The sequence below is a fragment of the Telmatherina bonti genome (assembly GCF_933228915.1).
Source record: "Telmatherina bonti genome assembly, chromosome: 3".
In the NCBI taxonomy this organism is placed as follows: Eukaryota; Metazoa; Chordata; class Actinopteri; order Atheriniformes; family Telmatherinidae; genus Telmatherina; species Telmatherina bonti.
The window spans coordinates 14,760,127-14,783,304 of record NC_136621.1 but is presented as its reverse complement, the minus strand read 5'-3'; the positions used below and the strand labels follow the sequence as shown (position 1 = coordinate 14,783,304).

Sequence of the window (23,178 nt, the reverse complement as noted above, 5' to 3'; positions counted from 1 at the left end):
TAAAACAAGAGATTGAGAGGTCAAAAAACTGTGCGGCTCTCCTCCACACTTGGCTGACTGTCTGCTCCAGTGCCGAGCCAGCCTGATATGCAAATCACTGTCGAGTTGCAGAATCCCCTCTTAAACTACAAGCCATTACATTAATTTACCAAAACATAATCAAGTTATGATAGTTTTAAATTAGATGACATGCATGTTAAATATGTTGAAAAAAAAATACACATTCTTGACATTTATAACTTAAATTCTTTATTAACAAAAAATTGTATTTAGGCTCTTACAACGGATGTTGGGAAAGTTTGGTGTTTGAATTTTTAAATTGGCACCATGAACAGGAAAGATGATACAGGAAAAGAAATCCCCCATCACAAGCTTTAGTGTATGATAAAACATCAGGAGAAGAATTATGTTGGTTGTAGACATGCCCTTGTGCTATTACCCTCTACAGATAGTAGTTCTTCACCTCGAGTAGCAAAAATATTGTAAGATGTACCTTTAAAATTTTTATCATTGAAGGTAATTTTCTAAGTTCTGTATGAACCTTTAATTACTTTTGGATTGATCAAACATTTAATCTGGAGCAAAATTTGTCTTTTGGTTTAATTTTACATAAAACTGAGTCTGTATGATTCAGTCTTTAAGTGAAAGAACTAAAATAATCTCGTAAATCTGATTTAGAGAATTAGTTCAAACACCTTGCGGGTATTAAAAGAACTGTTACATCGTATAATAGTTTTTAGTAAAATCTAATGGCTGCCTGTGTTGAGAAAAATTAGTTTCAGTATATGAAAAACTTTGGGAGATTGGGTTTCAGCACAATTTTCTCTAAACATGATGTATTTTCCAGCTATCAAGGTTGACAACAAATTTATGTGATAGAATAATTACTTGTTTATCTGTTTGTGTTCAAGATAACTCAAAAAGTTACAGACAGATTTTCATGAAATTTTCAGGAGTTGTTGGAAATGTGAAATGGAAGAACTGATTTAACTTTGGTAGTGATCCAGATCACCGTTTGGATCAAGGAACTTTTCAAAGTCCTTGGCAGAGGTATGCACTCTCTTAGTGCTTTTCTAGTATAAAGATTAAATACAGTTGAAAAATACCTGCCTAATTTTCTAAAGTAACCTTTTAAATTGAATGGACCCAACAGCCTATGAAGTTCTGCATAACTGCATGACTTGAGTCCCTGAACTCAATGTTGCCCATGCAGGAAGGAATTAACTAGCCCTGGTCTAGATCCTGCTTTTTAGTCCAGTCTATGTCTGCTTCATTATAAAGATTGTCAAGACATCCTAGTGACCGAAACTCAATAATCAACTTCAGTTAAATTAAGTTTAACTCACCTGTTGTTGGCGACTACTTGCTATACAACTGCGTCTTAACGATGAGTAAAACTAGAAAGCAGATAGGACTTAAGTTTATAAGGTTTTCTTAGTGCCTCTTTTTAAAATTCTCTGGTAATTTTTCTCTTTTTAATGACTTCATGAGGAATCCTGAAGTAATGTCAATAAGTTTGATGGCTTGCACGTTTGTAACATCACCAAAAAAATGTAAAACTTATGCATTTTCCAGTTATTAAGAACAAATAAGCAAGGGTGACCACCATGTCATCTAACACAGTTTTAAAGAGAAAAAATACCATTAAAAAATATCTGCTTTTTAGAAACTCCTCCTTATTTTCTGAAGGAATCATTTTCTCTTTGCACCAGCTGTCAGTATTCTGTACTGCAACATCAATATAATAAATACTTAACTAATAACAACTTAAATCTTTTACTTTCTTTTCACACACTTATCAGTACACATTTATTCTATTTTATTCTATTCTGCAGTCATTTAGCAGACGCTTTCATCCAAAGTGACTTACATTTAATTAAATGTTAATACACAGATATGGATTTTAGTTACTTGCCACCATTTCAAAGCACATGTTGAGAGCAGAGGAGCCCATGTGCCTTTGTGACTTGTGATTTATCATCTCTTCACCATCCTGAGGCTGTTCTGGGGTCAGTGCAGAAACGGGGGGAGGGCAGAATGACCCCAGGCAACATTTCCAACATATTTCATGGTGAAAGATTGAAGATGGAGCCGTATGATGAGATAATCCACCTCCCAGGAATCACCAGGAGGATATATTATACATGACAGGAACTCTGGAGAGGGCGGGGCTAATTTAGTGCTTTTACACCTCGATGGGAGCAGTTTCATACTTTCTCCTTCCACCTTCCCACCTGCCAGCGAAGCAGATACATTAATAACAATGAGAAACCGTTACTGACTTAGATAAGATGATTATATTTTCACACTCTGCTTCTGTATTTTGTTTTAGTTTTTGTTCAGTGAATAATGATATGATCCAATCTGTCATGTTTTGATGTTCATCTGATGCTCTAGTGAGGACCAGATGGTTTATTTTTATGATGTCCTGATACATAAAACCTTCAAATTGTCTTTTACAGGACAGTAAATGCTTCTTCTGCAGGGAAAAGGTGTCAGGTGATTGTCTCCAGTGCCTCGGATGTCACTTGATTGATTGTACCTGACCTGAACTGGGCAAATCCAACAAGCCACAAAGGTTCTTTAATATATAGTGGTGTCCCAGATTCTTGGGTTAGCTGTCAGTCTTATTTGAACACCCACACACACTCAAGCACGAGCAAACACACACTCATAGTCACACTCACAGCAGGAATTTACTTGACATCGGGAAGGAGGTTGAGTAACTGAGTAATTCCAGCTGTTGTGAAGCCTACGGGACTCAGATTGTATGAGTCAGTCACAGCGGAGCTTTAATCAAGAGGGGCCCCTCTGTGGGTCTGTCCTGAAGGATGAGGGAATAAAGTCTGATTGCAAAGCCTCGAGGCTGCAAACACCTCTAGACCAGGCTGACTCAGAGTAGGAGTTAGCCAAGCTACCTGGCACCCTTTACAAGCAAAGTAGTTCATTTAGTTTATATTAAATGTGGTGTATGAGAATAATCTCTGCAGTCCACCAGGAAAACTGAAGTTCCCCACCACGTTAGAGACAAGAGCGCCTGACTCTCCTCTTTTTTTTTTTTTTATCAGGTTGTTCGGAGGAGATAGATTAAGTAATGCGGTAGCTATTTACAAGAGAAAAAGGTGTCATTGAGCCATCTGGAAACTAAAATTCACTGTCACTCTAAATGATTGGCAGGCCTGTAATGAAAAGTAGGAATGAAAAAATAAACTGAAAACTAGCCTTTTATTTTTATCAGATCAGCTACTAAAATCTTCATTCCCTGAGAAGTATCTTCTCCATATATGACACCACAATTTCCTCTCTTCTGTAGTCGTGCATTGTATACTTTGCAAACAAATCTTCAGAGATGGTAAGAATGTGCTCTTAGGTGAAGACAGATGCAGCGAAGGTGAAAGCAAAGCTAGTGTGTGAAGGTTTGGTGGTGACACCGAGGCAGGACCGCCTCTTTGTTTATGTCTTTCACAAGATGTGTCAGAAGAGTAAGCTTATCTGTGACGGCGCGTCAGCTCGCGAGGCGGGGTTGTCCCACCTCAACCTTTCATGGCATGTCAGTGTCAGCGAGGCTAAACTGAGAGACAGCGCCTCTGATAGGAGGCGTTGTGTTCTCATGTGGCTGTCCAGCTGTTTTGTTTTTTTTTTGTTTGTTTTTTTTGAGTGTAGAGGGAACCACAGCTACATGTTTGTGGAAGTTTCTCTACACTCTTTCACAGGTGCAAAGTATGTTGGCTTCGACGTGAACAATAATGCCACCAAATATCTCACTGACCAATTTATTGGGTACACATGCTCAACTGTTTAATGCAAACAGCTAATCAGCTAATCACATGACAGCAGATCAATATATTTAGTCATAAAAATATGTTTAAGATGACTTTCTGAAGTTCAAACTGAGCATCAGAAGAAGGAAAAAAAGGGGATTCAAGCCATTTTGTAAATGGCACAGTTTTCTGTCTGAGTGTTCAGAAACTGCTGATCGACTGGTATTTTCCTACACAAACATCTCTAGGGTTTATAGAGAATAGTCTGCAAAAAGAGTTGTCCGGACCAAAAAGTCTTGTTGATGTCAGAGCTCAGAGGAGAATGATCAGACTGGTTGGAGATGATAAAATGGCAGCAGCGAGACAAATAAGTTCTGGTTCCAACCAACATATGCAGGGTATCATTTCACACAACACATCCAACCTTGAAGCAGATGGGCTACAGCAGCAGAAAACCAGATCGGTTGCCACTCCTGTCAGCTAAGAACAGGAAACTGATGCTATAATTCACAGAGACTCACTAAACCTGGACAACAAAGATAGAAACTTTCTGCCTGATCTGATTAGTCAGCATTTCAGCTCCAAATTCAGATAGTTGGGGCAGAATTTGGTGAAAACAAAATAAAGCATGGGGCCATCCTGCCTTGGATCAACATTTCTGGCTACTGGTGGTTTAATGGTGTGGGGAAATTTTTTCTTGGCACAGTTTGGGCCCCTTAGTAATGAAGTAGCATGGTTTAACCACCACAGCCTACCTGGGTACTGTGGCTGACCAACTCTTATCCCACAATGTGCCAATGGGTACTTACAGCAGAACAATTTCTCTGCTCAAATCATCTCCAACTGATCCCTTGAACATGACAACGAATCCACTGGACTCCAACGGCCTCCACAGTCACAGGATCTCCGTCCAACAGAGCAGTTTTGAGATGTGGTGAAACATTAGCTTTTCGTCACTGATGTGCAGCAACTGTGTGATGCTTCATGTCAATATGCAGGAAAATCTGAGGAATGTTTCCAACAACTTGTTGAGTTTATCACACCAAAAACTAAGGTGGTCCAGAAGGTGAAAGGGGTCCAACCAAGTACTAGCAAAGCTGGTAGCCACTGAGTGAATGTATCTTAGTTTAAATACTTGCAATACTTGGAAAAATTACGTTACAGCTGTACATCTAAATGGATTTATATCAGATGTGTTTGTTTTGAAAGGGATTCTGATATTTTGCTGAGTTCCCTAGAAAAGTTATTTTCAGATTAAAATGCACAGATACCAATGGTGATGATGAACTATGCGAACATCTAGAAGGTCCTGTTGACAAGATCAACATGGCATGCTTTTTGTTGCCATGTAAACAAGAGAGTTCATGACACATATTGTGACACAAGCCACACAGATGGCAGCATACCATCTGACACGAGATGAAAAATGCAGTGTTGTTATCACTGGTGTTTGAACATTGAGTGGTGGTTAGAGAGGCTATTGGAACCATGTTTCAGCCAGTCTGCCCCAGGGCAGTCACATCACTTACCATCACCAGGTACAAATGAGGAGTAGATGAAAAATGGATCCATTATAAGTTCTTTGAATGCTGTCAACAATAAAGCGAATGAAAGATGCTAATGCAGAGAAAAATCTTTGATTGTCAGACTAGCAGTGTATGTGCAGAAGAGGGATGAAGCTCACCCGGCAAGATTGCCTTTGTGACTGAATGAATCAGTGATTTGATTTCCTGTTAAATTAGGAAAAAAACAGATTCAAATGACAGAAGTAACATGTTTTATGCCCATGAGAAAATAGGTTGATAATAAGAAAAAAAGGGATATTTCCTTTGTTGAGGGCTGCAAAAAAGCTAATTACAAAGTGAAATTTGTGATATAATTACAAAGAGTTGAATTTAAGGACAAGTTGAAACGACTTTGAATGCGAACCCAAATTATGAATAAAATGGAAATTGACTGGACTATTAAAAACAGCGAGACCTCGAGACTGAACTCAGAAGCAGGAACATGAGTTTGTGAACATTTATTTGCTTCGCCTCTCTGTACTTTATGTTCTGGCTCGATCCCGTGAACTCCACGAACATCCAGTCGTCTGGGGTGACAGACGTTTATTGGCTGCAGTTGTGTTGTGAAGCATGAACACGGGACAAGCCAGGGTTCCCATACCTCCAGAGGGAAACTGGTTGCTTTCAGTAAAATGATGATTTGATTATTGTGAGTAGTTGACAGGCAGTGGTGTTTGATTTGGCAGGAATGAGCCTCTGACTTAATAGCAGAGCTTACGGCTCCGATGCATCACATAGGCCCTCCAATAAAAATACACAAAGCAGAGATGTTGGTGTAAATCTGATTTTTTTGTTTTACTCATTCAGGAACTGTAGGGCTGTAAAGACCTCAAGACATCAAACAGGGTAAATTTAACAACTGTGTTTCTTGGCCAAAGTGGGCTCTGTGTAATTTATGAGGGTTGTTGGTGAAAAAGTGCAAAAGGCTAAGAAGAGCAAACACCATTTGTATGATTTGGCATTTAGTATCCGTTTTAAATTACTGCACCTTGGCTCTGTACTCTTAGACTTCAGCAGGATCAACAGAATAGCTCTTAATGTGTGTAAACCAGACGTAACCCAGGAAGATTTATGTGGAGTTTCCTGTTGTTCTTCGTTTTTTTGTGGTCCCAAAAAAAAAAAATTTACACAGGGAGGATCCTTTCAAAACATCCAGCCCGGATCTTTGTGTGATGCTTCGTTGGGGGAATCAACAATTCACACAATGACAACAAGAGGTCTGGGAGGGTGTGAGTGATTCTTTGTGACACAGTTAGGGCAGATGTCTGACAGCAAATTATATTCTAAAATTAGGCTACACTGATGGTCATGTGCTGTGGCCAAAATCAGAATCAGATGAACTTTGATAATCCTCATGAGGAGATTAATATTTTAACAGTTTCTCAGGTTTGTGGAAGTTTGAAAGAAAATGAAGAATTAAAAGATTAAAAGTTTAAAAGGTCCATTTGTTAGAATAAGTGTGCGACTGGAAGGATGGACCCCCTTTGATGCGGCTTAACACACATGGGTCTCATACAGTTTCATCAGGACTTAGTTTGTGTGTTATTCTACTGATGGCCGATGAAGAGTTTTGGTGATCCGGTTTTTATCAGTTCGGCTCAGTATTTTAATAAGGTCATTGTTTAGAGTGAGATTAAACAAAAAAGCTGTGACATGAACAAATGCATGATTGCATTTGCATCTTAGAAATGCTAACATGAGCAGAAGGTGGTGCTTTGCAGATGATTTTAGATGATGTTTTACTTCCTGGTTCTGGTTCTGATGGACAATCAAATCAAAGTAAAAAAAAATGTTTCCTGGTATCCTGAGCTGTATTTTTAATTTCTTATCATAGACTGTATAAAAAAAAAAAGATGGAGGTAGCCTCCATGACATCACCCATAGGTTTCTGAAGAGCTGAATTGAAGCTCGGTGGGCGGTTCCTACCATCGCCATCTTGGCAGGGGCATGTGTGTCGTCTCGCCCGGAAAATACTTATATGGGCAAAGAGGTGGAGCTGAGAGGGGAGGTGGATGACTGACATTGAGCGAACTTTGAGCTTCCTGCTGCTAAGAGCTAACCGAGCAAACCCGGAGATAACAGGAGCTACCCAGCTAATACAGGTAAGCAGGCTAAAGTTAAGTTGTTAACTGGCTAAAAACTGCAGTTTCTCTACGTTCTTCTGACTTGAAGTGGGAGATCGAGTACCTGCCAATCAAAAGGACACGCCCCTAAATATGCCGATTTTTGAGATTAAATTAATTTTAAATGAGGAAGTTAGAAAAAAATTCACTCCCCCCACAGTCGTCATGGAGGTAAAACTGACCTATCAACCGAAAATGGATTTTTGAACCAGACTGTAAACATGTTTATTTCTGCTGTGAAGTTGGCCTTTTTAACATGGGAGTCTATGGGGATTTGCTCTGTTTTGCAGCCAGCCAACTGCAGTTTTATGCACTTCCGCATAGGCTTCACTTTAAACCGCCAGAGGCTCCATTCATCTTTCATATACGGTCTATGTTTCTTATCTGTTGCTTCATATGAACACAGTTACTGGATCAATGTGGATCATATAATAAATTTGTTGCAATTGGATCATCATTGTACTATAATAAATAAGATTGTGTCTTTAAGCATTATTTATACAAGTAAAGCTGCACTGAACTGAACCAAATCCAACATCACACCTGCTGGATCAGGATGTGAATTGTGACGACCAATATGAAGTTTTCGTGCTTACAGACCTGATAACGACTGTTTAGCTCAGCGTGTTGATATGTTTACTGGTTTGCTGCTCACCTGGAGGCTACAATTCCTTCATTTGGTCTGAGCCGGAGGACAGATTAAATCATGTGCTCACGGCTTCTCCAAACACCGCACATCATCAGTGCTGACACTGGACACCAGAAAGGTGAAGTGATTTGGATTAAGCAGGAATCAAACTGTCAACCTTTTGGTCATTGGATGACCTGCTCTACCACTTGAGCCACAATCCTTCCACCCCCCAAATTTACTGAAGTTACAGTTTGGTGCTTGATAATCTTGATAATCTGTCTGAAGCAGTGCCATTTTCTCGTATTACATGCTACATAATCATTGTAGGTGGTAGAAGCAGTCCTGTTGCTTGATGATCATCTTAAACTTCATCATGCTGTGAGATGACCCATGTGTTTTAGGCCTCGTCAGAGCTATCAGTGTAGAAAGCATTCCATGTTTTTATGGTTCGATGATGAGCCATGTTTGTGGCGCTGTAGGATTCAATGTTAAAGAAAAATTCGCACAGCTGAAATAATACGTAGATTTGACTGTGTGTGTTTGGGAGGGTGTCAGGCATGGAGGAAGGCTGATTATTTATTACAGTGGGCAGACTAAGTACAGGAATAAAACTGGGGAGCTTTAATGTAAGAACCTTATGATGGAGGTTATTAGCGCTGAGGTCCTGGCATGCTGATTGGCAGAGGAAGGGCAGCACATGCTGAATTCTGCCTATGACCTAAGGGACAAGGCTTTTGTGACTTACCGGGCATTTTGCCTGGCTCTTTGTTTTGGCCATGTGTCGCCTTGGGAGCATGCTGCTCTTTCTAAAAGCCCTGTGTTCAAAGCCGCCCAGCCCGATCAGGGACTTGGGTTTTGGGACAGGGCCAAGGAGTAAAGAGCATCCCAAACATCCCACACAAAGACCCCTCTGACTCCATCCTTCCCTTCCACCATCACTCCCTCCCTCTCTCTGCCTCTATTTTATCTGCTCATAGCAAAAGCTCCCTGGATATCCTTCTCTACCTTATGCCGTCTTAGCTAATCCCATCTGAGCAGTTCCTCTCACATCTACAGATACTCTGCTCGTGTCTGCTCCTTTCCTCTCGCATCTTTCACAGATCACTCATTCCTTTTCTCTTCTCGCAGACATCAGATGAAACCCTCTAGAGATGGATAAAAATAATCTCTCAGAGAGAGATTGTGTGCGTAAGAGAGAGTAAATCCACCAAACCCCTCCTACCTCCGACCATCCCACCCCGTCTCAAACGCTGGCTCAAACTCCTGACACGTTCCGTCTGCCCAGGCTAGCAAAGCCACTAAGCCAGCTTCTCCCTCTATTCACCTCCCCATGTGCAGCATTAGCTAACCTGCTTTGTGGCTAACCCCTAATCAAAATCATTTAGAGCATGAGCCAAAGACACGCCGCCATTCCCTTCACCCACCCTGCAGCCCACTCTTGTCGGTGCATTTGCAAGGGATTAGGCCAACAGGTGCCTAATTATTCTAATAAAAAATAATGCTCAAAGGAGGAACTGAAAATTGCTCTAAATTTTTAAGAAGTCCAAATAAAGACCTGACCTATAACTCTCAAGTTTCACATGATGACCTGATTAGTTATTCAGGCCAACAGGTGCTTATATTTTTGGTCTAAAGGGAGAAATCAGGCGATGAATTCTCCACTTTCCCATGTTTCCCATGTCTCTTCATACTTAAAGTAGCAGCAGCTGCATTTTGTTTTGCAGTTCACAGCAACGTGAACACACACACACACACACACACACACACACACACACACACAAACACATACAGCTTTGAAAGTGCAAAATTCAGGCTTTAGCCAATGGAAAAGAGCATATGTGAATGGTGGGTTTGAAAGGGACCAATAGGACAAAGGGATTGAATCAGCTAGAAATGCAGGTGCACCACGATTAGTGGGCAGCAGCTGGTGAGGTCACAAACAGACGGGGATGCACACACACTGGGTACACACACTTTTACAAAGGCAAAGTAAATGTTCTACAGTCCTTTCATTCCTCCCTCTGTCTTCTGGTGCACGTATGGCTCAGCTGTACCTCCGTCTCACCGGATGTTTGAATAAAAAAGCAGAAAAACGAATATGAGACACACCGGCCAACACAGGTTTGAGAAGCTTTTGGGAGTAAAAAAGAAAAAGAAGGAAAAAAAAACACACTCTGAGAAAAGACCGTGCATTTTACAGGAAACAATTTGCTCTGTGGTTACTTTCTGTTCACATATCAGTTAAAGTCACGGTGACACGTGGAAAGATGAGCAAGATCATTCGTGGCTTTTTGTGAGTCTGATAAGCAGAGCTACCCTCCCCTTGCAAGTTTTACGTCTCTGTTTTCTCTCTCTCTATCAGACATGTACATTTACTGCCAGTCTTTGTAAATTTGCTGTTGTTGTTGCTTTCGTTTTGTTCTGTTTTTGTTTTTTGGCCTTCCCCCCCCTTTAGGGCTTTTGTTTTTGCTCTTTTGTTTGTGCTATTTCTTTTTATGTGTAGTTGTAGTTGTTTGCTTTTCTCACTCCTTTCCTTTCTAACTGCTCTTTCATTCTATTATGCCATACCAACAATAATAGGTAGGGTACGCACGTACATCCACATGACACAGACACTAAATGTCATGCACATAACACACCTACAACACAGAGCACGTTTAATCACATCAACACTCACCCCCAACTCTCACACACACTCTAAGCATGTGGACAGACATATAGGAACATTGTACACACAGATGAATTTATATACGCACACAATCTACACGCAGCATGCATGCATTAATATGGGCTTGCACACACACAAACACACACATACTTTTATAGAAACACTTCAGTAGCTTGAGCATGACCACCCTGAGGTTTGTTACGTGGAATATACGAGGAGCTGGTTCCAGGGAGAAGAGGTTGAAGGTGTTTAGCAGATTGAATGATCTACAGGCAGACATTGTCCTGCTACAGGAGACTCATTTATTAAAAACAACAGCTAACGTACTCTCTACAGTACAGTTCCCTCACGTGTACTCGGCCTGCTTCAACTCAAGACAAAGAGGAGTAGCCATTCTGATAAACAGGAAAATTCATTTTACTGCTAATAATATAATTTTAGACCCAGGTGGAAGATTCATAATAATGACATTATCTATCCTAAACATGAAGTTATGCATTGCAAATATTTATGGCCCAAACACTGATGACCCCTCCTTTTTTCATTCCTTCTTCTCCTTACTATATGATCACCTTGATAATACACTTATCATTGGGGGCGACCTCAACATGACCTTAAACTCTGGGATGGACAAGGGGGGCGGAGCAGGGAAACATAGGGTCTGGCAGTCAGCAAGAGTTGTTAAACAATATATGGAGGATTTTGGTCATTGTGATGTCTGGCGCTCACAACACCTCACTGCTAGAGAGTACACTTACTTTTCATCTGTCCACCACTCATACTCCAGAATAGACTACTTCCTCACTAACAGCTCTATGATGAACAGTATCTCAGAAACTAAAATCCATTCCATCACTATCAGTGATCACGCACCAGTATCATTTACCCTAATGAATAAGAAAACTAAACCATCTTATAGCAAATGGAGACTTAATACATCATTACTTAAAGATCCTGATTTTATCAGTTACTTCAAACGGGAGTGGTCTTTGTATATAGAAAACAATGACATACCAGGAACATCAGCTTGTGTTCTTTGGGAGGCAGGAAAAGCAGTAATGAGAGGGAAAATAATTTCATTTTCATCACATAAGAAAAAGAAGGAGAGTTCAAAAATATCTGAACTAGAGCTTAAAATAAAATCACTAGAAGATGCCTACAAGGCTTCTCCAGAAGAGCAAGTGCTGAATCACATAAGAAAGGCTAAACTAGAGCTGAATGAAATAATTAACCAAAAAACCCAGTTTTTGCTACAAAGACTTCGCTTAGAGAATTTTGAACATAGCAACAAATCTGGAAGATTTCTCGCAAATCAATTAAAAGCAAACAAGGAGAAAACAACCATCTCCTCTGTTAAAGATTCAAGAGGAAATATCCTCCATGATCTTGATGGAATAAATGACACATTTAGGGATTTCTATAAAACATTATATTCCTCAGAAACAGATCCATCAGACAACAGCATTGAGGAATTTCTCAGCTACCTCAATCTTCCAAAGTTACAACAGGATCAGGAAACGGTTTTGGACGCACCCATTTCAGTAGGGGAACTACATGAAGCTTTAAAACACATGCCCAGCAATAAAGCTCCAGGACCAGACGGTTTTCCAGTTGAATATTATAAAGAATTTTGGTCTATACTAGCACCCACTTTTTATAAAATGGCTTCAGAAATTAAGGAAAAAGGTCGAATATCTCAAAACATGAATTTGGCTAGTATTACAGTAATACTAAAACCAGGAAAAGACCCCAAACTCCCATCTAGTTATCGTCCAATATCACTAATGAACGTAGATCTTAAAATAATCAGTAAAGTGCTTGCTACAAGACTAGAAAAAATAACTCCACTTATCATACATCCTGATCAAACAGGATTTATCAAGGGACGACATTCCACCACTAATACGCGCAGACTAATAAATCTAATTGATTATGCCACCATACATAACCTGGAAACTACAATAATCTCTCTAGATGCTGAAAAAGCATTTGACAGGGTGAACTGGAAATTCTTATTTGCAACATTAAGAAAATTCGGGTTTGGCTCATCGTTTATCGACTGGATAAAGATACTGTATAGCAATCCAAATGCATGCGTCAGGACAAATGATCAAACTTCTCACAGCTTCAGATTGCAGAGAGGCACCAGACAAGGCTGTCCACTCTCCCCCTCACTTTTTGCAATCTTTATTGAACCCTTAGCAGCTAGCATTAGACAAAACAAAGACATTAAAGGCATTAACTGTAGAAATATGGAGCATAAGACCAGTCTTTATGCTGATGATGTATTACTTTTCCTTCAAAATTCACAATCATCCATCTGTCAGACAATCGCACTCATCAATAAATTCTCATCAATTTCTGAATATTCCATTAATTGGTCTAAAACCACCGTTCTACCCATCAACTGTTCCTTCCATAATACTCCTGACACTGCTTTACAGTCAGGAGATATTAGATACTTGGGAATAAACATCTCACCCAGACTGTCAGACCTTATAAAGCTAAATTATGTCCCTCTACTAAAAACAGTTGAGGACGATCTCACACGGTGGAAATCTTTACCCATATCACTAATGGGAAGAGTTGCAACTATAAAAATGATGATTCTACCTAAAATCAATTATCTGTTTTCAATGATCCCCATTAAACCTCCCTCCACCTGGTTTAAATCGCTGGACTCTAATGTTACTAGATTTCTCTGGAAAGACAAACCACCACGGATTAGTCTAAAAACACTCCAGAAGACTAAAGATAGCGGTGGCTTAGACTTGTCTAATTTCCAAAATTACTTTATAAGCAACAGACTACAATACATCTCTAAATGGCTTAAACCTAGCTATCTAGATGAACCATGGCTTAATATAGAAGAAGCTATGTGTGAGGATATGGCAATTTCAGACCTGCCATTTATCAGCACAGCTGTCAAACGCCAAAAATGCTTTAAAAGCATTAATATCAGCTCCTCTCTAATGGCCTGGTGGGAATTTCTTAAACTAACCAAATCCTTGCTTATTCCATGCAAACTTACACCTATTTGGAACAATCCCGACATCCAGCAAAACCGGAAAATGATAAACTTCCCTCAGTGGAAGAATAAAGGAATAAAACAGTTAGAACATTTAATAGAAAATGGGAACTTTCTCCCTTTTGATACAATTACTTCACGATATGAAATCAGCAGCACAAAATTCTTAGAATACCACCAACTTAAATCTATTATAGGTAAGAAATACACCCCTGATCAATTAAACTTGCAGCTACCTATCAGGGCTGCAGAATTCTTAAATCTCAATGCCCCGAAACTGTTATCCAAAATATATAGATTACTATCAAAGCTAGACGATTCCATATGTCTCCCAACTTCTAAATGGGAAGCAGACTTATCCAGTAACTTTGACCAAAATGAATGGTCACAAATCTGTTCAAATACATTTACAATGACTAAGAATTCAAACATGCAACTAATACAATTTAAAATTCTGCATAGAACTCATTATACAGGACACAGGATGTTCAGGATGGGTCTGTCACAATCAAACATCTGTCCACACTGCACTGGCAACACAATTGACAGCTACTACCATGCTTTGTGGTCTTGCCCACCTGTCCAGGAATTCTGGTCTCAGGTATGTAAAGATCTGTCAAATTGCTTCAAATGTAACATCCCTACAAACCCCAAACTGGGCCTACTGGGTTACTTGGGTGAAATTAACATAGAATTTAATTCTGCAAACTTAATCCTCACCAGTTTATGTATCGCAAAGAAAACTATCCTTCTAAACTGGAAAAGCAAACAAAGTCTGTGTATCCAGCAGTTCAGAAATCTCTTATTAGATCACATCAGTGTCGAGATGATGTCTGCCTCCTCAAGAGATCAGTCAGCTGAACTTTATTCCCTCTGGTCCCCTGTGATCAGCTCCATCACTTAGTACGGGGGGAGAATGTGACCTTATTGCGCTCGGGGTTGGTGGCCGGTTGGGGTTCTCTGGGGGCTGTGGGTCTGTGGTGGGCTCCTGGGGGGGGATTTTGACTGCTCCATTGCTGGAGTGGCTAGGTTTCTAGCCCTACTGTGGACCTGGATGGGCCAGCGGCTGGAGTTGCCGCGCAGCGGCGGGGCGAGGTCGCTGGCGGGGGATGGGTTGGCGGGCGTGACTCCGTAACGGGCGCCTGTGCCGCCGTGGGGTGGGCTGGGCGGGGTCCCGGGCTCCGGTGCCCGGGGTTGTCCCCTGTCTCTTGGGGGTGGGGGGTCGGCTTGTGCCGGGGGGGGGGGGGCTGGGCTGACCTGGACCTGCCGCTGCGGCGGCGGGCAGGTACGTGCTCTGGTGCCTGGTTGCGACCCTGGGACTTGTTGAGTGGGGGGTGTTTGATAGTGTGGATGGGATGTGAGTGTGTATGGAGGGATGTGTGTAGGGGGTGTGCGTTGAGGACTGGTGGCGGTACATAGGTATGTGGATGTGTGTGGGTGGGGAAGTGTGATGATGCGTGTGTGGGGGGGGTGTCGTGGTGTCTGTGGGGGGGGGGGGGTAGTGCCGTGTGTGTAGGGGAGTGGGGTGATGCGTGTATGTGGGGAGTGGCGGTGGTGCATGTATACGGGTGTGGGGGGGGGGGGGGGGCGTGCTGTCTGTGTGTGTGTGTGTGGGGGGGGGGGGGGGGGGGGGCGGGGGTGTATGTATGGGGGAGTGGGTGGTGCATGTGTGTGGTAGGTTGGTGGATAAGTGTAGATATGATGGATGGGAGTGGGGGAGATTTGGATGTGACGTGGGGGTCAGGAGGATGGTTTTAAGGGTGGGCTGAACGGGTGGCTGGGTGGACCTGAATGTGTCTGGAAGTGTGTGTGTGTGTGGCTGTAGGTGTGTGCTGAGACAGTGTGAAGTGCCGATGTGTGGACAAGGGGGGACTTCATGTCCCCAGGTGGGGGTGTCCTCTGTGAGTGAGGGGGCGGTGGACAATCGGTCTGGGATTCCCCTTCTGCCGCCCCGCCTCCTCTTTGTCCTCGTGCCCCCCTTCTGCATGTGGTGAGTTGGTCCCCTCTTGGGTCGGTGATGACTCTCTGGTTAGAGTCGCCGAAGGCTCTGGTTACGGGGATGGCTGTCCCCGGCTTGTCCTGGTCCTTGGGGGGCCCTGGGAGTAGGGGGCATGCCCAGTGCTGCGGGCGGCTCACCTTCTGGAGGAAAGCTCACTTTCCTCCAGACTTAAATCCATCAACCCCTCTTCCTCCCCGCTCCCCATCACACACAGGCAGGGTATTGGGAGGTGTGCACGTGGCGCTGGGTGGTGAGAAAGGCCATCAAGGTGGTTTTGATCGCTGCACCCAGCCTCGGCTCACCTCCCAGTTTTAATTACACTTAGACACCAAACACCAAAACACTGACGACTCACATGATCAGGGGGAAGAGCATGCGGTGTATGGTGGGCGGGGCTGCTTAGGTGGTCCCTCTCCCAACACCGCGTGGCACTTCCCTCAGTTTTAATTGCAACTAATACATACTTCACAATCAGTCATAAGCGGGGGGGAGGCAGGGACGATAGGGTCTTCTCATGCCCCTGCTCTCGGGGCTTTACTGGGGGGGGGGGGTACGGGTGGGGGAAGAGTGCCGTCCATTAGGCCTAGGTCTGGGCTGGCCTGGCTGTAGGAGGGTTGTCGCTGGCCCTGGGGGGGTGCTGGGTCGGCTGCATCTGTGGGGTGGTGGGGGGGACGCTGGGAGTGGTGGGCGGTAATTATGGGGGCCCTGATCGGGGCCATCCTGTCCTCTGCCCCCTCTGAGGTATCTCACATGGGACATGATGGAGGGGTGAGGTGAGGATGTGTGGGAGTGGGTGTATGGGGTTACAGATGGATGGTGGGATGGCTGGGGGGGGGATTAGGGTTGGGGATATAGGTGGGTAGGGGATAGGGATGTGTGAGGATGAGTAGATGTGTGTGTGGAGGGGTATGTTGGCGCGTGGGTTGTATTGGGGTGTGCCTGTGTTGGAGGAGTGAGGGTGTGTGTGTGTGTGTGTGTGTGTGTGTGTGTGTGTAGGCGGGGTGTATATGCGGAATGGGATGTGTGAGTGAGGGTGAAGTTTGGAGGGGGGCTATGGGTGGTGGAGGGGTGTTTGGTGGGGCATGTGTGGTTGGGTAGAAGTAGAGGGATGGGGTGGCGGGGTGTGAGCGTGTGTGTGGGGGGGGGGGGGGGGGTGAGCGTGTGTGGGGGTGGGGGCGATTGGGGTTTGTGTGACTTGGTATGGGTGAGTGAGTAGAGGTGGGGTGGGGTTGTATATGTGATGGATGATGTGCATGGATTGCAGAGGGTTGTGTGGATGGGGGTTGAGAGGGGAGTGCGTGTTTGGGGGGGGGGGGTATGCATGTATATGTGTGAGGGGAGTGCGTGTTGGGGGGGGGGTATGCATGTATATGTGTGTGTGGTTTGGTGGTGGGGGGGTGGTGTCCTGTACCCGGGGGCGCGGCTGGTGCACTGGGGTGCGACCTGGCTGCCGCTGGGTGGCGGTCTGGGGATCCTGGTCCTCCGTCGGTGTGGGCTGTGCTCTCTGCCTGCGGGGGCGGGGGGCTGCTCACGGGCTCTTGGGGCCCTGGGGCCTGCGCTCTGTCTGCCCTAGGTGGCCGGTGCCCGGCGGGATCGGCCCTTGCCGGCCTGGGCCTGCTGGGGCCTGTTCCCCCTGACTGCGGGGGACTCTGGTTGGGCACCTCCTTCGCCACCTCCTGGGCAGATGCATGGCTGGCTCTGGAGTGGGGGGGTTGGGATCTGTACCTGGGGGTGACTGTCGGTTACCCGGGTCTCTGGGTTCTCCTGGCCTTCCTCTAGCTGTAGGCGGGCGGGGTCACATTGGCATGATCACTCTTCTCTAAACACGTTCCACTCTGAATGTTCTGCATGAATGTTCTGCATGTGTCACAGTCACTGAGTCATCCAGCAAGTTTATTCACTAACAGCAGGTGCCTCTCTTTCTGTCTTTTTGACTTAACTTGCTAGTTTCTGGTCCTCATGATTGTCAACGGTTTTGTTCTCCACGAATCTAGAGTTGGCTTGTGTGGGTGTATATATTTATGTGTGTGGGTGGGTATGTGTGTGTACTTATGTGTATATGTATGTATGTATGTGTATGGATATGTATATATGTATGCATATGTGTATGTGTGTGTATGTGTATGTGTATATGTATGTGTATGTATGAGTATGTATATGTGTATGTGTGTATATATGTATATATATATATATATATATATATATATATATATATATATATATATATATATATATATATATATATATATATATATATATATATATATATATAATATATATATGTGTGTGTGTATGTATGTGTATATGTATGTATGTATATCTATCTTTATGTATGCATGTATGTGTACATGTGTATGTATATATATAATGTATGTGCGAGTGTATATACATATATATGTAGGTGGGTATGTATGTGCATATACATGTATGCATTGATCTCTTTCTTTTGTTTTTTTTTTGTTTTTTTTATGTTCTCTTTTCTGTTCTCTTTCTGCCCCTTTCCTGTCCTTTCCGGTCGGGTCCAGCAGCATAAACTCTGTAATACAAGCTATTATCCAAAACAAATTGAAAAATAAAATAAGAATCAAGAAATACAAGGGGATCATTACATCTACAAAAGTTCCCCTTGGCAAAATAAATTTGCTCAGCAGAACACAGCATCCAGAACATCAGTCTGCTTGCTTAAATGCTGGACAAGACAAAAAAAAAAAAAAAAAAAGAAAAAAAAAAAAAAGACATGACGTCCTCTTCACCACACATCCAGTCCAACGTCATGTTCCAGAGGTCCTCAACCATTTCTGTCCCATCATAATTCAGTTAAGGGTGGAGAGATGGGCAGCAGAGAGACTGCAGCCTCTATGGAGAACACCAATATTTTATTTGGTGCTGTCATTCACATCCTGCTATAAACTGAGTGAGTTGCAGGCTGGACATCCAGAATCCTGCTTCACTGTGGAGGAAAAATGTGGGTTCAGATCACAGAGGAATTCTCTTCATTAAAGGCCGCTCCTCTACAAATGGCCTCGTGTCTGACTGAGATCTTCCATTACAACTTAACTGTCGTATGTTATTACCACAGCCTGTCCACTGAGTTCTTCTGAGGGTTTTCATGAAGCTGTGAGTCCATCAGGGGAATGGATGGACAGAGGAGGAAGCAGCAGATGAAATTTGAGCTAGTCTTCCCTTAGCTTGAGGGACTCGCAGTTAAGAACTTCTCACTTTCCAAGCAGAGATGTGTTTAATGGTTGATTAGCAGTCTCGGAGAGCTGCCCTGTGCACCAAAGACGCTGTCTATTCTATTTAAAGCTTCTCTGAGAAATCAATTAGCACAATTAGTTCCATTAAAGATTAATCACAGAGCGTGGTGCTCTGGGTTAGCAGCTAACATTAAATGACATCCGTTGTGACTTTGAGGAAGCGGCGATATCATCTCAGCTTTGCAGATGAACGAGGCCTTATCAGACAATGTTTCAATGATGATCCTGACAAAATCAGAGACAGTGCTTCAGACTGAGAGGATTGCAGCTGTCCTCTCTGGTTGGGGTTTACACATTGCCTGTTGAACTAAAACCTGAACCATGATGCAATGTAAAAGCAAACGGACATAAAAAAGGAACCAATATGGATTTTTAGTTGTGTGGTTTGATTACTCTTTGGAAATGTTATAGATTATGTGTGAACATATATATTGTGACAAGCAGCTATATCTATTCTAGTATAAAAAAAAGAAATAATTTTCATTTTTAAAGATTATATAAGGAATTCTCATGAAGCCAGTTCAGAAAACAAATACAGGACTCCGATTTGAGGCAACTCTTTCTGTGTTGCCATGGATCTTCCTTCAGCTGGCTTGTGTCGCATTCAGCTGTAGGAGGGTGTCAGAGGAGGCTGTTCTGCTTTCACTGCTACAGTTTACAGTCCCACAGCCCCAGTAATGAGGCTAAGAGGCTTATCTGGAGTCAGGCCTCTCAGGACCTGCTCAGATAGAGGGGCCTGGAAGTGACCTGGACTCAAGAGACTCTCTAGAGACACCGGACGACTGTTTTTCATCCTCCACTTCCCCACAACCATCTCCCTTGTGGTCTATTTTTTCTGTGTTATTTGTTTGACAGACAGGCATATCAGTGTCTTTATGACCTGGAAAGCCCAATCCCACCCAAACTCTGAGTAGGAGACAACTCGGTCAGGACGGCAAGCTAATTTTACCCCCCATCATCAGGCCAGAAGGAGAGGGCTTATTATAAGGTGTTATTTAAAGCGGCTACAATGAGGATGATGCGTGGGCAGCTTATCAGACGATGCAAAACATGGCAGAAATGAATGGTGCTGTTCAAGTAATGCAACACAGAGAGTCTGGAGCATTTTTAGATGAAAATAAAATGGAATGTACTTTATTATCCTGCAGGGAAACAAGTCTCAGGGTGAATAATAGTCGATGATTCAGCTCTGACATGAGTACAGCTTTTATTCTTTTCTGAATTTTTGTCTCTTTGAGCACACTTCCGACGCTCTTCCCCACCATGTTAGTTAATTAGAAGTGGCCTACATTTCACAGAACTCATGCAGCTAAAATGAAATTGCTTCTGTTGACAGAGAACCTGCAGATTCAGCCCTTTATCAGACTGTTACCATTCAGCTGACTGCAAACTTCAGTGCCACAGGCCTCAAGCTCAAAGCGAAGCAAATTGCAATAAGAGCATTTTTAACTGTTGTGTTTGACTGTTTTTCCCTTCTTCTTACCGTTTCCAGACAGTGAGATTGTTCCTCCCGACTGTCTTCGCCCACGCTCCTTCACCACAGTACGCTCCTCTTCTCTGCGACGTGAAGCAGATGACTCCCGCCTGTCTGTCAGCCTGTGCGACCTCAACCTGCAGCAGGAGGATGGAAGCCCCGCCCATAGCCACTCCCACCGCCACACCCTCCACCTGGCCTCGGCTTCTTCCTCCTCAACCTGCCCCATCCCTCAGAACTCCCTGAACTCCCAGCAGTCCTCTCTCCTGCCATCTTCCCTGGAGAGCGACCTTCATTTCCACCAGCTGCGCGGCGCCCACATCAAGACATTGGATGAGCAAACTGTGACGCGATCTGAACACGCTCGAGAAGAGCGCACGCTGGTCTTCACTAATCGACCCCTGCGCACCGGAGAAACCGTGTTCATCAAAGTCACCAAGTCCAGTCCAGCTCGCTCGGGCTCCTTGTCTTACGGTGTGACGTCCTGCGACCCAGCAGTTCTGCGTCCCAGCGACCTGCCCTACAATCCTGAGGCTCTAGTGGACAGGAAGGAGTTCTGGGCCGTGTGCCGGGTGCCGACGCCTCTGCAAAGCAGTGACATTCTCGGGTTCTTGGTAAATCAGGAAGGGGAAGTCATCCTCAGTCACAATGGCACCAATGTGGGCATGCAGGTGTGTGTGGACAACTCTCGCCCTCTGTGGATGTTCTTCGGCCTGCATGGAGCTGTGACACAGCTGAGGATTCTGGGTAAGTAAGCACTTATTTTACAAAAATTGGAAATCTTGGTAGAGGATCCCACTTTTTTACAGGTATACTTTGGGCACCAGATCCAGGCAGATAGATACACAAAAGTGTCCTTTCTTTTCTAATAAAATATTAGGGGAGTGAAATCAAACTAATCCTTACAAGGTCTTACTCTCCTGTGACATAAATAGAACTTCAAGTAAAACACGGCATGGCATCAAAATGGCAAACTAGACCTTAGATGATCAAATCCAACAACTGCTGTTGGAATAAAGTGTGTTAGCAGTAGCCATGCACAAATCAGATGCACTAATTAACTGATCATTATTCGTGTGAGCTCATCAATAAGAGCAAACGTTTTGTTATCTTGCTGCTCTGCAGCATTCAGGTGAGTCTTAACATGAAGTCAAGAGGAAAGAAATCAGCAATGAAAGATTTTTCACAAGTAAAATACATTCGAGGCACCTCCCAATCTTCCCAGTAACAGACATCCCAGCAAGCCCAGAGATCCGACCATGCAATGCTCAGAGAAACTGCAAAACACCAGAGTTACATCTCAGACACTCCAGGCCTCAGTTAGCATGTTTAAGTTTATGACAGTCCGATTAGAAAAAGACTGAACTAAAGTATGGCTTATGTGGAAGGGTTTATGTTTTCTGAAAAAAGAATATGGCAGCACTGTTCAGGTTTGGCCCTGCTATGGACTGGCGAGCTGTCCAGGCTGTACCCTGCCTATCGCCCAAAGACTGCTGGGATAGGCTCCAACTTCCCGTGACCTCTTAATTGGACTAAGTGGTTGCAATAATGAATGAAAGAAAGCGTGTTCAGGTTTGCAAAAGAGTATATGAACAAAAAAAAAAAAAAAGACCAAAGTGGAGATGTTTGGTCAGAATGCACAGCATCATGTCAGGAGAAAACCAAACACAGCATATCAGCCCAGACACCAACTATCAAGCATAATGGTGGAGGGATGATGATCTGGGCCTCTTCTGCAGCCCCAGGACTTGGAACAGTAAACACTTCTGTGTTCCAAAGTATTTTAAAGTAAAATGTGAGGCCATCTGTCTAACAGCTAATGACTGACTGAAAATGGCTCATGCAACAAGACAATTATCCCCAGCACATCAGCAGATTTACAATAGAATGGGAACAGAATCAGGGTGTTGATATGGTCCAATCCAAGTCCAGACCTCAGCCTAGTTAAAACCCTGGTTGGACTCTCAAAGCTGTACAGAAACCAATGCTGCAAACCTCAATGACCTGCAATAATACTGTAAAGCAGACTGGACCAAAAATTCTTCCGCAACCAACTGACAGATGGATAACATCGTCAAGACAACCATGACTTCAACTTTGTGATGCTAAAAGTGCTTCAGGATCCTGAAGTGAATTGAGTTTTAAGACCTGTCAGGATTCATAAAACCTTTTCATGACCTCCTATGAATGCTTTAAAGAAAAAATGTCGTACATGTGGTACAGTCTCACCATATATCATCAAGTGAAAGCAGGAAAAGAAAATGTAGTATTTGTGAAGAATGTAAACAGAGGACGCATCTCCTGAAGGTGCTTGGAAGTCCCAGCGCTCCACAAAATGAGCAGCCTGATAATGAATTATTACAGAACACATAACTATTAGATACCCAGACCAGATCATGACAGTTTGTGGGCTGTAGATTCTCCGATAAGCATAACTTCATCAAAGGTTATGTGTCCTAACTAAGGGCTGGAATATACATGTTGTGCATCGTTCAGGTACGTCTGTGTACTTGCTGTGAAACTACAAGCGTGCTGCTGTCAAAATGTGCAATACTGGAGGCCACCACTAAGAGGCAGTACATAGCACTAAGACTCTGAAGTATTTAAAGGTCAGTCTAACAGTAACGCTGTGCTTCTGTGGCATGTCAGTAAACAACAGTTTACCAATCTGT

At 43.3% G+C, this 23,178-nt stretch overlaps 1 protein-coding gene across 1 annotated transcript in view; it reads left to right on the top strand.

Moving 5' to 3' along the window:
* The window catches only part of neurl1aa (neuralized E3 ubiquitin protein ligase 1Aa), a gene marked incomplete at its 3' end in the record, with an annotated part of 61,995 nt that overhangs the window by 21,750 nt on the left and 17,067 nt on the right, over nucleotides 1–23,178 (top strand). The window contains exon 4 of the mRNA XM_079264642.1: nucleotides 20,525–21,253. Coding sequence (XP_079120768.1) covers nucleotides 20,525–21,253 — 729 coding nt within the window. The remainder of the gene's footprint in view (nucleotides 1–20,524; nucleotides 21,254–23,178) is intronic.